Source organism: Myzus persicae, unplaced genomic scaffold (assembly GCF_001856785.1).
Source record: "Myzus persicae strain clone G006 unplaced genomic scaffold, MPER_G0061.0, whole genome shotgun sequence".
NCBI lineage: Eukaryota > Metazoa > Arthropoda > Insecta > Hemiptera > Aphididae > Myzus > Myzus persicae.
In genome coordinates this window covers 101330-118366 of record NW_019103948.1, presented here as the reverse complement: position 1 = coordinate 118366, position 17037 = coordinate 101330, and the positions used below count along the sequence as shown (strand labels likewise).

The 17037-nt window shown below is 29.9% G+C and overlaps 1 protein-coding gene across 1 annotated transcript in view; it reads left to right on the top strand.

The window, feature by feature from the left end:
- The window catches only part of LOC111036772 (dual oxidase), a 47957-nt gene that overhangs the window by 12481 nt on the left and 18439 nt on the right, over positions 1–17037 (top strand). Inside the window, exon 2 of the mRNA XM_022318936.1 lies at positions 14790–14870. Within this exon, the coding sequence (XP_022174628.1) occupies positions 14790–14870 (81 nt within the window). The remainder of the gene's footprint in view (positions 1–14789; positions 14871–17037) is intronic.

The window sequence follows — 17037 nt, the reverse complement described above, 5'->3', positions numbered from 1 at the left end:
TAGTTAAACATTATCTGTTGAGCTAAGTAGGTATGTGGAAATGATGCAATTACGTTTTTATTAGAAGGCAGTAATGAATAAGGTATTTTTTTTTTTATTATTATTAGTATAAAGAATGTATAAAATGTGTAATTGGTCAACTTGCCTTTCGCAGTCAGTCTGAAACTGTCTATGAACTATACTCGACTTTTTGATATCAATGCATTCCATTAAATTTCTAAATTATATATTTATATTAATTGGGAAAAACAAATCACTTCGATGCACATAATATAAAACACTTTAATAGTTTATTACAATGAGGTTGTATTCAATGCCTTATACAATTGTATGGGTATACCATTGTGATTTGATTAGTCCCTATGCACAGGCTCGCAGCTATAGCATTATGCGGAAAATATATAGAATTACATTATAATAATCATACTTTTGTTTCGAGGAAGATTTATGTTTTTCAATACATCTAATTATTCTTAAAAGAAATAAAAACGTTTTATTTTATTATACTATACTCCGGTGGGCCAGTATTGGCATGTTCAATGAACTTTTGAGAAGTACAATATCATCAACAGGAGGTTGTAGTAATATAATAATATACCTATTAAAATTTATACTGTATATTATCCGTCAGTCGGCACGAAATCAATCCACATTGAAACCCAATATTAATTCACGGCCCTTCTGGCGCTATATAATATAGATTATAGGTATATACTATATATGTATATATATAATACATATATGCATATTATACATTAAAAATTATATACATTTGTTTCCGCACTGCACAACATTACGAATACAAATAGTAATAAAATAATAATAATATTTATGCATAGGTAGGTATAGTGAAACTTCCCGCTTTCTGCAGTCTGTCCTTGCTTACACAAATATCGCAACGTCGCGAACGCAATAGATATATGGCTGTTTGCAAATAATAGTCTCAAAAATTACGTATCACTAGTATCTTTAATTTATTATTTTCTGAAAAAACGTGTTATTTTCAACCTAATAGAGCGGGCTAAGACAACCTGCACCATTTAATATTATGTACAGACCACCAACTCAGAGCATATGTATAGTAACTTAATCAGTTCAAATCATCTACAATGGCATTAGTGTACTATTTATGATGGCAAATCTATCTGCTCCTAAAATGTTTATTAAAGTTATTTGAAAATAACCGCTTGTTATTTAAATTATTATTTTTCTTAAAAAAAACAAATCAATTATTCAATCATTAATCAATACATTATAACAATTTAAATATAATGAATATTAGACGTTATCATAATATACTACATGTACTTATATTATTAGTTTGCTGTTAAAGTGTAATACATAGCTTCCTTAACACAAAGTTTGACTTATGTTCTAATGAATTCAATTTTGTAACGTTTATTCTTTCAGTTTTTGGCTTTTTTGAAGATTTTGATTTGTATTAGGTTCTTTTTGGTCATGTTTCCATTTTTTTTTAATAATTTGTTCGATATAATATTAATAACTTTTGACAATTAAAACTATTTACACACATTTTTTAATTTTCGTTTTGTAAATATTTTACACTTGAGAGATTTTTATATTTTTGAATTTTTAATGATACGTATATTTAGTCATGGGTTCTCAACCTTTTGAGATCCGCGCCCCCTTTCAAACTATTTTATGAGTTCACACCCCACCTCCTCACTACTTTAAGATTCACACCCGCATGGCACGGCGTAGGAAACAGCATGTTTTTATTTTTCATGAATTTTGTCACGCCTCCCTAGGGGGGACTCGCCCCCCCCCCCAGGTTGAGAACCACTGCAGTTTAGTGCATTTTACACAGAATTTATTTAGCTTGTAATGTTTATAAAGGGTTTTTAGTGCATTTTTGATATTTTGAAGTGAATTGTTTATGGTTTTTTAATTTATTAACTTTACAGTCCTAAATGTATAACGAATTAAAATCCTAACCAAGAAAATTGTATTTTTGAAAATATTAAAATTTTTATTTATGAAATGTATACTGGCCAACAACTTTCAGTTGGTACCTAATTGGCTGAATTCAGTTAAAGGCAGTTAAACAAATGCAGTACTTAAATCAAAAAAAAAAATGTTTGTTTATATTTGGTTGAAGTTATATATATTTAATCATTACAGCTCTATTAGTTGTTAGTATAGTAGGTTATACTATAGTATGGTTAAATTATAACCCATAATAATTATTTGCTCATCGAGTTTTCCAATGCCAATCATTAAAAAATTTGTTGAACATTTGACGTTCACAGAAAAGCAAAAACCAAAAATATTATGAAAAAGTAGAAACAAACAAGGTGATAATGGTTATAATTGATTGGAAATAGTCATGTTTAAAAATTATCAAAGACTTATCCAATATGGAAGCTATTTTTATATTGATCTCTCTGGGTTTTGGCCGGCTGATGACGTTGCAGCGATCGTTCTGTAGTCGTGACCAAAACTTTATAGCTTCAATATTATTAATGATAAATAAATAATAAAATTGAAAAAATACATGCTCCTTGCATATGTCAGGTTTTTCAATGTCGCGGTGGGAGGGAGTCATGACCCCTCATCATCCACTAGAACTGTCAATCATATGATATTCACCGCAGATATTAACTGACAAATCGCAATTGTGAGTGACAATTCAGATAATGTTAGTAAAAAAAAAATTCCGTCCGACGATCGATTGAGATAAACGGTAGATATCTACAAAGATAGTAGGCGTTTATATGGCGAATTTCCCGTTTGACTGCTTTATATTTATTATTTATAATATAGGTATTCGGTTCAAGGTACATAATAATATTCTATGTACTTCGCGGAAGCAATAAATTTAATTTGGATCGCATGCGTGTTGTAAGTTTTACTCTATAGTCTATACAGCTAGATATAGATACAATAAAAGTACTAACGGTTGAAGTCAAATAGTACTAAGTACCAATCATGATGGTAAAACTATATTGCATCATTAAAAAACTATCTCGCTGTTAAAAGGGGCTTAAAAATACTATTTTAAGAAATGAGATAAAATAAAATATAGGTAGGACATCGTAGCTCAGCTTGTTCGTCTGTTGAGATTTATGGATCACCGTATTGGTGTATACTGTATACTGTATATTTTATTATACGTAACCATATAGGTAAAGGCAATGATTGATCAATATAAACTATATATTATTTAGTATATAATATATTAATATATATCAAATCAATGTATTATTATGTACACATTATTTGCACGGCTCGTAAAAAACTGGTTGTCCGGTATGATTAATATTGAATTATGTTCGGTATAATAATGAATTTTTTTTAAACATAATTTTTTATCATTATTTCATTACTGATATTTACAACAAATCAACTATCAAGGTGGATAATGATTGCTTTTCTGAAATGAGATCAACCGGGTCTGAGGTCAATAGTTTTATAAAGTCGGGTTGTTAAACACGTTTAAATGATCAAATGGCAATTTTTCTTATAGTAATTATAATTGATCTACTTCGGTTTCGCAGTGTTAAACTTTTACGCAGGGACACAGACATACAGCATTATATAATAAAATAGTATTATTAATTATAACTATTAATACCTATAGGCATTCATGTGGTATAGTAAAATACTATTGTAGTATTGTACGTTCTTAATGATAATAAAAAAAATGTTTGTATAAGTATTATATTTTATATATTATTAAGAAATTTTACTATTGCGTTTCATGCTCTCGACATTTCTCACATCCACTATAATAATAATATAACAATATAATTATTTTGATTATCATAATAATATCATGTTTCATAACACATATTTTAATGATCTGCTCGTTACAATTGTACGACTCTAGTCACCTGCAAATAATAATTTTAATAATATATACATAATATTATGTGTAGCAACTTTTTCAAGCGACCGCCACGTCACGCCGACCGTCCCCTGTGCTTGTACCTACACAATCAACACTGACGTAATCGGCCAACACCCAAATTATAGGTGCCCAATGTAACAGAAGTAGGTAGTTCGGGGGCGTAATTTTAGATTTTCAGTAGTTGGTGCCCAAATGTTTGCAGGCAATTTTAAAATCATTACCAGTCATTAATAGATATAGGTTGTATATAGCTGTAGAGTGTAGGTAGATAGTATACTTATACCTAATTTAATTGCATGCAGTATAGGTAGGTAACTGATAAGATATAAAATATAAACGATTAGGAATGCAATTTTAGACTTTCTTTTTCACATTTTATTGGGATATTATCGATTTGTGTGATATCTTATTAGCACGATTTAGCGATTTACAAAGTACAAACGACCCCATTGAACATTGTATCATATAAACATGATTTTTTTATTATTTAATTTATTCTTTATATTATAATATATTAAGTATTGTAACATATTTTCTCTTGGTAGTTGGTCAATTTTTGGATTCCTGCAGTCAAAATGCATCCAGAGAGTGAGAAATATACAATAATCGAATTACGAAATACTGACTCACTATTTGTATATTTAATGGGGAACGGAAAAAAAGTGTCGGGGAAAAAAAGTCCCGGAAAAAAAGTCTCAAAGAAAAAAGTCTCGGTGGAAAAAAAGTCTCAGGGAGTAAAAGTTATATTTTTATAAAAAAAAATATGTCATTGAACCGTAGTCGTATTTAAAAAATAACACATAATATTACATAAATATAATAATATAAATAATATAAATTATTATCGTTGTAGCTTAATATTTTGAAATATGTATATCACACAATGTTAGATGACTTGTCAGAAACATATTTTACAGAATAAAAGTTAATACATTTTACAGAAATTTTTATAAAAAAAAAACATGTCATTGAATCGTATTTAAAAAATAACATATATATATCACACAAAGTTAGAAAAAAAATAATTACATAATTATAAAAAATCCTATAGATATATAAATTATAAATTGTTATCGCTGTAGCTTAATATTTTGACCTATAGCTTTCAAAAATCTTTGAGTTCAATTTTATTGAATTTTATTAGATTGAACTCGTTGTCATTGCGATACCGATTCTCAAGACCCAGTTCTTGTATTTTTCGGTGGGTGCTTTGTGTGAGATGATAAAAACAACCACGGATATGTTCACCTAAGATATTTTTTGCAGCTTTAATCACAGCAATTTCAAAATCCATATTTATTATTTATATTATTATATTTATGTGATATTATGTGTTATTTTTTAAATACGACTACGATTCAATGACATATTTTTTTTTATAAAAATATAACTTTTTTCCCTGAGACTTTTTTTCCACCGAGACTTTTTTTCTTTGAGACTTTTTTTCCGGGACTTTTTTTCCTCGAGACTTTTTTTCCTACCATCATATTTAATATGCATAATATCAGAGCTTTCGGTTTTCCTTCTAGATTTTTGAACTACTTCGAATGTAAGTAAAACGATTTTACAAGGCTCGTTTATTTTGAATGTAATAATATAACACTGCATTCGAGTCTCGCACACTAATCACTAGCAGACACCTAATAGTATAGGGCCTATACTATAGGCTATTGTGATTTCGATAATGAGGCTCTGTGTAAAATTAAATTCAATGACTCGGGATAAGAGATTACATTATATAATATATATGTACTATAAATCGATCGAATCTGATTGGTAAGACAACAATAAACTCTCGTATACACTCAACTACAGTCTATCACTCTATACACACTCGCTGAACTAGAGTTTAACATTTAGGTAACAATATAACATTCACTGCTTAAAATATCAACATTGTCGCTGCCTTCTTTGTATAGTATATTAAGATAATATTTTTAATTATTATTCATTTCAAGTATTTGGCACTTAATGATAAAGAACATCGATAGAGCTTTGAGCATAAATCATATATTATACGTCTATATGTATAAAATGTAAGGTTATATTAGTTGTTTTTTGTTTAACTTAAACAACGTAAGTACCTACACAAAAATTGTTTTACATTATACACCATGATGTTTATCATTGAATTCAAATTTAACTCATATTTTACAGTTAATTACTCAATCATCATTACACTAAGTACCTACACTCGAAGTTTCGATACCTTCTCTATAACAGATTAAATTTAGGGGTAGGGCATAGGGATAAAATCACCCCATGTTATTATTCAAGGGGAGACAACAATACTTTTACCCCTCCCAACACTAGAAAACGGGGCGTAAGTTAAGCCCAGTGTTAAAGGTTTTTATATTCATTAAAATAACATCAGGATGATATGTTATTTTTTTTTTTTGAATTAATATTAATGATTAAAGAAAATGTATAGAGCATTTTTTTAAACGTTACATCATACTGATGCTATTATTAACCACACTAGTTAAATTTTATAAACTTACTCGTAAGTCTGAAAGACTGAGAAGGGAAATCTTACAATTGTGTTGTATAATATAATATCCAAGCATCATACAATTTGGTTACACTAAATGAAGAACTCGCAATTTGACCCAAATTTGAGTTTTGGCACACAATTTGTATGCAACCAGCATAAGACACGATGTCTTAACCCAAAACATAATAATATTATTCGTGATATCGTCGAGAATCAAGAAGTTTTTCGGGGGCGTCGTCTGCTTAAACGATAATCATATATGTTTATTATTTTAATGTTATAGTCTCGCACGACCTTTGGCCACATAATACGTAAAAGCTATATTGTTATAATACCGTGGTAAATGCGAGGGTTGGACGACTCGTGCCAACCGTCTATATATGTAATATTTTTTTTTATCTTATTATTGTTTTTTTAAAAAGAAAATTATCGCGGATACGTTTAACCATATACCTACCTATATGGAGATAGTTAACTGGTACCTATATTATGTGCGTTATGTACCTACATATAATATGTAATCGCGGACGACTAATATATTATTATTTGCCATAAAATAAACATGAAACGCTGCCGGGTGGAGATACGAACGTGGATACTGCAGTAAAATATAATATAGTTAGACCGAGTAACTAGTAAGTATACCTACGCTCTTCTCTTTGCAAATAGTATAATATTGTCCTTAATCCTTATACAGTCACACATTTTCCTATGGAAATATGTATATATATATCTTCGTTCCTCTATATACATTATAATGAAAAATATACTCGTAATTATATTGTTGAATGACCTTAATAGATGAAATACTATAAAATATAATGTTCCAACTAGAAAAAAAACAGTTCCTTAAGAATTAGCTTATACCGCCGTGCTGTAGGATAGTTGAATAATCGATAAAACGCGGTATTTTATTTCATTAGTATTATTTAATAGCTTTTATTTGTTTTTACACCTATTTAATGACGTTGAAAATTACTTCACTAAGCGTATAGTCTACAGATACTTCAATAAATGTATAAATATATACGCATAAATGATTTTTCTATCAAGAAATTAATGTAAAAGTCCCAGAACTAATAATTTTAATTACGCTGCAATGATAATAATATGTTGCCCAACAATTACGTACTCGCATTGATAGAAACAATTTAAGGGAGGGGGAGGTTAAACAATATAAATTACAAATTACAATTTAAAATATTATTATATAGGTAAAAGATATTTTCTCATAATTTTTCTTGTGGAGGATGTGAAATGTATTAGTACATTAATGATAATTTATTGATTATTCACACTTTTATCTTGAAAATTCTTTCCTAACTAAGCATAAAACATAATATTATAAGCTATTAGTTAAGCTAAAATCAGAGTAGGTTCCTGCGGATTTATGCATACTTTTAAGGCGCTGCTGCTGCAGTTGCCGCCGTTGCAGTCAATGTCGTGATTTTATCGTCGTTTGTTTTGAAACACAATACAATCGTGTCGGTACTATTAAACTCGTGTATATATTCAAATGTGCGTAGTATAATATTACTTATGTCATAATCATGAATAACGTTTAACTGAGTTTTGCTACCAAACGACGCGACTCGGCACAATTTCTGACTCTCGAATAGGTACATCTGGTATCTCTCAGTCTACACGGCTGCATGCATAGATACGTATAATCTTTTCTCCGCACATCCGGTTAAGATCACTTTAAAGTTTAATTACTTATGAGAAATTTCGTCATATATTTAATAAATAAAAAATATATATTTTACAAGTACTTTTGTCCTGTTGCAATAAATTAAATGAACTACTAAAACTTAAACTTATGTTATATAATATCATTCTTACTAGTTACCTTAAAAAAAAAATCATTTCTGGTTGTCAATGAGATTTTCATAATTAATTTTAAATAAAACAATTGTATGTTATTTTTCGTTAATCTTATGTGTTTATCCAGTGAACTATGAAGTTCATATATTTACTGGTGATTGTTGTTAAATAGGTATGTACTATGTATATTATGTATACATGACTTAAATTTTTTAAATATTTACTATCTCGTATTTGGAGATTTATGATAATAACTATTTCTTCACGGCAATAATCTAATAGCTTAGTAGTTATCATTAATGTCTGGTAAAACTGTAAACGTATCATATATTATGTCAACTGTAAATCTGACTTGGTATCTTTAAATATTGTCGTCAAATTCTTATTTTTTCTTTCGAGGGAGCATTTTATACTGCTGTTTTACTCCACATGACTGAGTGTTTAAAATCGACAACGGGCCGATCAATTTATATAAATATGGAGAGGAGAGAAATTTTGATTTTTATCCATCCTGCTGTACTGTAATATTGCAGATTGTGAAATGGACTGCTCGTAGATATTATAATATTATGTCCCATAGAACATATTATAATGAATCACCCTGCGCTGAGGTGGCGCAATTGTACATGCCTATTATACACTACAGGACACGCGTATTGCGCATATTATGTTTATAGGTAATATAATATATATATATATATGGCGGATACATCGTACATATACCTATGGGATCGAGCAGTCGCATACTTGCCGTAGTGAGCCCTTGAGGCTTACTGCTTACACGCACAAGCGCGCACACAAACACACATAATATTTTACACAGTAATATTATTTAATGTTTAATAATTTTGTAGAGTCAGCGTATGATTTACGAGGCCGTAATACGTCATGGAAAAAACGTAACATTTAATAAATTCGTATTAACATGTAAAAAGCATTTTAATGTCAGTCGGTACTCGGTATCATGACTGGACCAAAAAGGACGTCGACATCAGTTCTGATGGAGAGTGTGCAATTATTATTTTATTTTTTAATTCGCAACCTGCATTGGCCATCGTCATAAAACCATAATATTTCCAAATACATAGGTATGTACATGCTCTTAAATAAGTAAAATGTAAAATTACTTATTCAAGGATATAACAGGAATATAGGATTTAATGTTATATTATTAAAAATTAAATAAGATGCGTTAGGCCAAAAGTTCGGTTACATTAAGTTAGGATTAGACAATAACTTGACCTAATGTAGAATGGTTCTTGTGTTAGTACTTATGTATATTGTATAATCAATATTCTGAATAAAAATAACATCTGTTTCTTAAATATGGAATTTATATACTAATAATATATTATGATCTTGTTTGATTAAAAAGTAAGTTTTTCTCTATACCTCACTTGACAAGCATATAGTTATGGACCTTCCTAATAAGCAATAATATTAAAAAATATTTTTTTTTTAAGAATAATTTTTTGAATTGTATAACATGTATTTTTATAATATAGACACAAAACCAATTTAATCGATTTAAACTATAAATAATACTTTATAATATTTAGTTTATTACTGATTTAAACATATACAAAGGTTTAGGTTATAGAATATCTGTATGAAAAAAAAATAGTTCGTTGGCAGCAATTCGATTAATTACTGGAGTATTATTGTCACTCGAACTGTATATGTTTCAAAAATATATGAAAGACTATCCTCAGGGCACAGAGACAGAAAAATGTAAAATCCAAAGTGACCCGGTCTGATTCCAAGACTGAAACTCGAGATCAAAAATCGAAATGCCATGAAGAGAATACGTAGAATGCGAATAGTTTCTTTTTTGGCATGGTGTAGGCATACCGTATACGGCATACATGAGTATAAAATATTATATAGAAAATCGCGAACGTCAACAATCATTCCTATATTTATATGTGGCTACACAACACGTCAAATGCGATCGTGATGCATCCTACGCGCGCGTGCTAAATAGGTACATATTATATACATATATCATATTGTTATATATATCATAGTGTTATGCATATTACACGTATTAATTATGTACGAAAACAGCATGAACCACGTGCTTATGAATTCCGCGGCCGTGTCAAACGAGCTTTACGCAATCGCTGCAACACGAACTCACTACTCAGTCGACGACAATGACGACGGTGAACAACGATATATGCTGGTGGAAAAGATGACGAGTGGGCCGTGAAAAATAAAAATATAACAGTTTAATGAATATACATATTATACAGAGCGATCCACAAAACATGCTCATCCAGATTTTTTCATTTAATAATGCATTTATTTTAATTCTGATTTTTGGCATTATTTAAATTATTATACTTAATAAGTATCTTAATAATAGTATCTTAAATTATTTAGTTTTATTTTAAATAATTCAAAGAGTCTACGATTACATTATAAATTTTTATTTTTAAATTAAAATCACCTTTTTATCCTGTGGAATGATATTACATTTTAGTTTTTGAAAACTTAGATCTATCTATTCGAAATTTCAATGAGTATTTTTTGAGTTATTTAACTTTGTGCAGGTTTAAACTTTAAAGGATACCTAATATAGATCTCTATGATAATGGGCTTGGAAGATAAATATAGATTTTATGATGATTTGAAAACAAGAAAAACTAATATTAATCCATAAATATGATATGATTTGTAAAAAAAACAATTTAAATAGAGTATTATAAATACTGTAGATTCAATATTACATCTGTTTTATAATTTTGTGAGGTACCTACCATTTTTAAAGACTATTATCCTTATTTCTTAGTATAACATAATACTATTAACAACACAGAAGCTTCTACTTCAAATTTCGATGTAGTTACATCAACATTTTCAGAATTTCTTTTCATTAAAAAAAAAAGTTTGTACCACTACGACGGGACACTCCTTAAATAATATAAAAATGTAAATAATTTAATACACTATCCTTAAGTATACTTGCACACTCAACAATTCCAAAGATTAAAATTTTAATGAATTCATTATTCGTGGGAAAACATGGGGGTGTGCATGCTTGGTGAATCGCCCTGTATGTGTCATCCAGTTGTACCGAGGCGGGGGACGATAGGAATTCCACTACGAGACACGATAGACGGACACCGTGAAACGTGTTGTGTTTCTAATGATTCCACTATGATTTTTTTTTATCATGTATTCCGTACGATCGTGACGAGAATATTATTATACTGTAGATATAGTTTATGCGCCGCGTATACAAACGAAAACGGGTCTACTGCAGTTTAATATAAATATACCTTTATATATATACATATAATATAATACGGTCTCTATAATAATATATTAAATCTTTATGTGATACATCGACCCGCGCGACCAGCATCGTTGTCGAAGAGGCTGCCTTGACTTATATAATAATATACATCTACGAGACATACGTGACCCGTGTGTGTGCGTGTACCTATATCCGAATCGTATCAAGACCGCTTCTCCTTATACAAAAAATAAAAATAATACTCGTCATTTCAACAGCGTCCATCGTATATATTCCGATATATAGTATATTATATACCTAACTGCGTGCGATTTTAATTACCAGTGTTCCAAGTACGCTGCAGGTTGCAACGGTCGGAATATTTTATGTCGAGCTGTGTCAGTGTCACGATTCCACGTCCCGGTTTACGCATTGTATATGGTAATATATTATGTGAATCATATAATATGATAAATGATTGTGTGTGTGTGTATATACCTTGTATACCTACTGTCTATATTATATACCGACCGAAATACATTCGTAGTCTACATCTGTTTGATAAAATGTTTATACATAGTATAAATTATAATTTTTTAATAATATTATGTCTTTGTCGCTGTCGATTCATCTAGGCGAGGTCGGCAACACGCATCGCGTTGGGTGACACAACGAGTCCACTTAGTGACTGCGTTGAAGTCTCTTATGATATTATATTAAATGCAAAAACTCACCGTAAACTTATTATTTTTTTTTTCATGTTATCTCCTCAAGTATTAGTATTTATGTCACTGTAACCGTCATTATCAAACATCGTGGATTTGAACATATTATATTAATAACTATCGTAAAAATAATCTTTATCCCTCGTAGATTCCCATAAAAGCGGTATTAAAAAGTTGATTAGCTTTTCGAAAAGCTATTCATTTTTTATGTTGATGTTATATACGTCCATGTCTATATTTATACTTTCATAGATTAACTACTTTTCGGCCTTCAACGCGTTTACTGACTTTGTGAGTAATTCGTTCAAATTGTACAAAACAATAGTCTTACCCGGGATTTTGGAATTCGTGAGCTTTGCGTCCTTGTTTTGAAAATATTTTATCATTGTGGTTTATTGTTGATTTATCCAATTTAATTAAAACAAGTATACACTATATGTACTAGCCATCAAATCATCATTTTTTATCTGAAGTGAATTATAGTGGTCTCAGGACTTATGCTGCCGGTCTGATGAGATTTTTGTTTTAAAACAAAATATTATACGAAGGTATAGTTAGTAGATACAGCTGTACATAATGTAATTAAACTGCTATTTATTTAATCTAAGCACTCATCTAAGCAGCTAACTACAAATATATAATATAATACAAATATATCATATATTTTTGTTTTTTAACAAACCGAGGAAGATATCTATTTGTTTCACTGAAAAATGAGTAATTACTAATTATATAACAAAAATTAAGCATATAATACAATGACTTCAATTTACAATAACTTCGGTAAAACGGAACTTTTGTAAGACGGAAACCCTTGTAACACGGACAATTTCCATGGTCCCAATTCAAATACATGCTTAGGTAATGAATGTGAACTTCATCAAGTCGGAATTTCCGTTGAGAGTTTAAGACGGAAAAATTGGACGGTCCCAAACGATTCCGTCTTAACGAGGTTTAACTGTAGTATTATATTATAGGCATTTATCTGCAGGCAAAGCAGCAATAAATATTATTTAATTATTTATATAAAATACTTTAAAATAATTGAATTCTAGTAAATTGTATGATATAATTAATTTGATAATAATGTATGATAAATAAATTAAAACAGGCTCTCGGTATAAAAGCCAAAAAAGGATTGAGCGTGTGTATTGCCATATTAGTGTGCGCCAACACATTTGTAATCGCACTGCAATAAATATAATAACTGAATAACACATGTTGTATCACTCTATATATATTGAACGTAATAATACAGTTGATTGATTACTCTATTCACTATTGTACACCGATGATGTTATTATTATTATTTTAACAAGTCGACGGGAACAAACAGTGTACAATATTATTCGAATTCCGCGATTAAATAAGAGCGAAAAATTCACATTATCGAATGACAATATTGAATTCAGACAATGGAGAACAAAATATATAAAAGTAATAATTGTAAATTATTATGATTATTAATATTATAGATAATTGTATATTATAATTTATGAGCTTTAGTGTATATGTGTATATGATAATATTATATTGATTTATATGATAGTAGTAAATAATAAATAGTAAATACACATGTTATTATGAAAAGCGTATATGTTACTGTTAACTTTTAAAAATAAGTGTAGATATACCGTTTGAATACTTAAAGGCTGTAAAAGTGGTTTGAAAGTATCATAGCGGTGAAAGACCCCATATTAACGCCCACCCATGTCCACCCCTTCAGTGGACAAAAATAACTGTTAACTGATGATAACTACTAAATGCATTTGAACCACGATTAGCATTGATTACTTAATTGCAATTTAAAATTATTCATACAGAAAATGTTCAAAAAACCATTCACCCTACCATAATAATTTATACTTTCCAGTTATTATGATTATGAATAAGATAGGTATTGCATCGACAATATAATTCACTCAAACCACCTCAATACTTAAGGTTTTAACCTTCTAAATACGACACAGTTAATACAATTATTTATGGAATGGGTGTTAATTATTAAGTTATAACATTGGAGGGTGAAAATTTCTTTTTTTTTTAAAGGAATTGACAAAGTAATTGGTCACAAATAAAAATACAGTGTACAAAAAATATATAGGTGTGTACACCTATGTCTGTATAGGTATAGCCAGTTTACGAGACATACGCCCAGCGCCAGATCACTAGAAGTTTTCACGATCTATCATCGTGTATCATCAAACGATAGTCGTGATGATTTTCTTTGTGCGTGTGTGTGTGTGTGTGTGTGTGTGTGTGTGTGTGTGTGTGTAAAGACTGTGAGAACCACCGAAGAAATTACTTCATATCGCGCCTAAAGACCCGTTACTTAACAACCACCGACCGTTGTCATAATTCCGAGTATTTATTATTATATTTTATTTTTTAATAATGACTTGGCCGTTGTGTTGGTCGCGAGCTCATTAAGGCCACTACTGAAAACAAAAATATATATATTATAATAACCGTGTTGCAACACCGCAACTTAGTGCACATATTATGAGTTTGGTGGATTTATCCGCTCACAGTTTTTAAGTTGTATACTGCAACACATTAATAAGTACCGCACAAGTATAGGTTAACTACTACAAGTACCATCAATATGCTGACGCCTTTTTTTTTGTTTTTCAGAAAAACAATTCAGCTTCACGGAGAAACAGAGGTTTGACGGATGGTTCAACAATCTGGCACATCCGCAATGGGGTTCGATTGGTAAGTCAAAGCTTTTATTCGATTATATTATACTTACTAGTAGATCGTAGTGATTCGACGAATGTCAGACGATTATCGAATTGTCAACGTCGTTCACCATTGTTTAGTAGAACTATTATATAAAATATGGTCACTCCACCGCCTAGTCGTTTTTCGTTGATTGACATCGGTCGTATAATTATTTATTATTATATTTTATGATAATGATAATATATATGTATAATATATTATGTATAAATGTTATTGTTATATTCTATGTCTTCGCGATCTAGATGATACTGCAATAGTCATTAGGTATTCATTAATAATAATATATCGCCGCCAACAACGTCTAATAAAATATGCTGTATTTTTAATCGAACGAAGGTTACAATGCAAATTATTTAAGTAATAATAAAGTATATAATATTATACATTATTATAGTTATATTTTATAATGTAGGTTAGGTTGTGTATATTTGTTTTTTATTGTCATTATACATTTGTGTATACCTTAGTCCTTAAATATATAATATTACCTATCCCTACATTGCAAGTTGCGACATTTAAAAACCTGCACGACGTTGTATAAATTAGCAAAACTTGTTAGTCTTGCGCAGTCATATATTTTTTTCATTTTTCATTATAGTGATATGCCTTAACAAAACTGTTCCATATATTTTTCGATCTTTGATATCCGAGATATCCTTCATTACCTTATCTAAACTACCGCTGGTTGGGTAATTACACTTGGTCAAATTTTTTGGAGGTTTTTGGTCCGGACATTTCGCATAAGAGTTACCATCCATCCGCCAAATGTGGTCAGCCCATTCTTAATGTTTAGCCTTTAAAAACATTCTGATATTAGGCTTGTTGTCTAACCTCTACATAGATTAATGTTTTTTCATCTCTCATATTCCCCATTTTGATTTCGCGCAGTCATATTTAGTACATAAAAAAAAATCAAGATTTTACCTTCAAATGTAGACAGAGTTTACAGTTATGCCCATCGGTGGATGTATTTTTGTCCATTAGTCTTGTCGTCGTCTTGTGGCCCCATCGTCATGTTCCTTCTGAATTACGTGCGCAGTATTCGCGGTTTCCCCGTCGTAATAACGTGAACAACACGTAATGATGCTGATTGATTACATTTCTGTGGTCGACGGTTGTAGTTGCTATCGTTCGGTACATGTCAATGTCACGGACTTGAGATGGAACGAAACAGTAATAACATTATTTTACAGTCTGTGCTAGGTGCAGTGAGAGATTCTCTCTCTACTCTCTCTCTCTCTCTCTCTCTCTCTCTTTCTTTCACACTTTTCTCACTATATAGTATCACATATATATACTACGTATACATATTAATATATAATAATAAGTGATAACCTACTTCGTTACATATTATACACTGTACACACTACACACTTCCTATTTACGATAGGAAAATTATTCATCGCTCGCTATTGCGATTACGGTAATTTCACACGCACAATAATATATTCGCAGAGTGTGATGAGGAATGAGGTTTGAATATATATTATGTTGGTATTATATTATATTATATTATATTAATATATATATATACTTACAGTTCCTACCTGCATAATATAATATAATATAATATACTTAACTACGTAGCTAATATATGCAATGATTATCTGAGCCCTGCGATCCAGCAGATATCTCACATCTAATTGCAGCGCGCTCGTAAAATTCTCGTTCCTCTAGGTATATTTAAATTAATCAATTTGGGTTATAACTACTTACAACTCGTAAGCCGAACGTATACTTGTGTGTACAACAATGATCTACTTACCAGGCAACAACACCACGAATGTTGAGATAATAACAACAATTACTGTACTGTGAACGTTATTTAAATGTATATAACTGCATGCTTGTACATACTACTTACTTACCAAAGCTGCTTATAAATTATAATCATGAAAGAATAAATGTAGCAGATTGAAATTCATCCGAAAAAATGATGATGTAAATAATCAAACAATATAAAATTAACACAAAGAATTAAAACAGAATTTTTGGGAACCACATTATGATCATATTTTGCATTCATGTATATTTTCTTCTATTTATTTTTTTTTCTTCATACAAAATAAAACATTAGAGATATGAAATAGTATTATAGTTATTGTTAATGATCTTTTTCTTCATAAGCGCTAGGCTG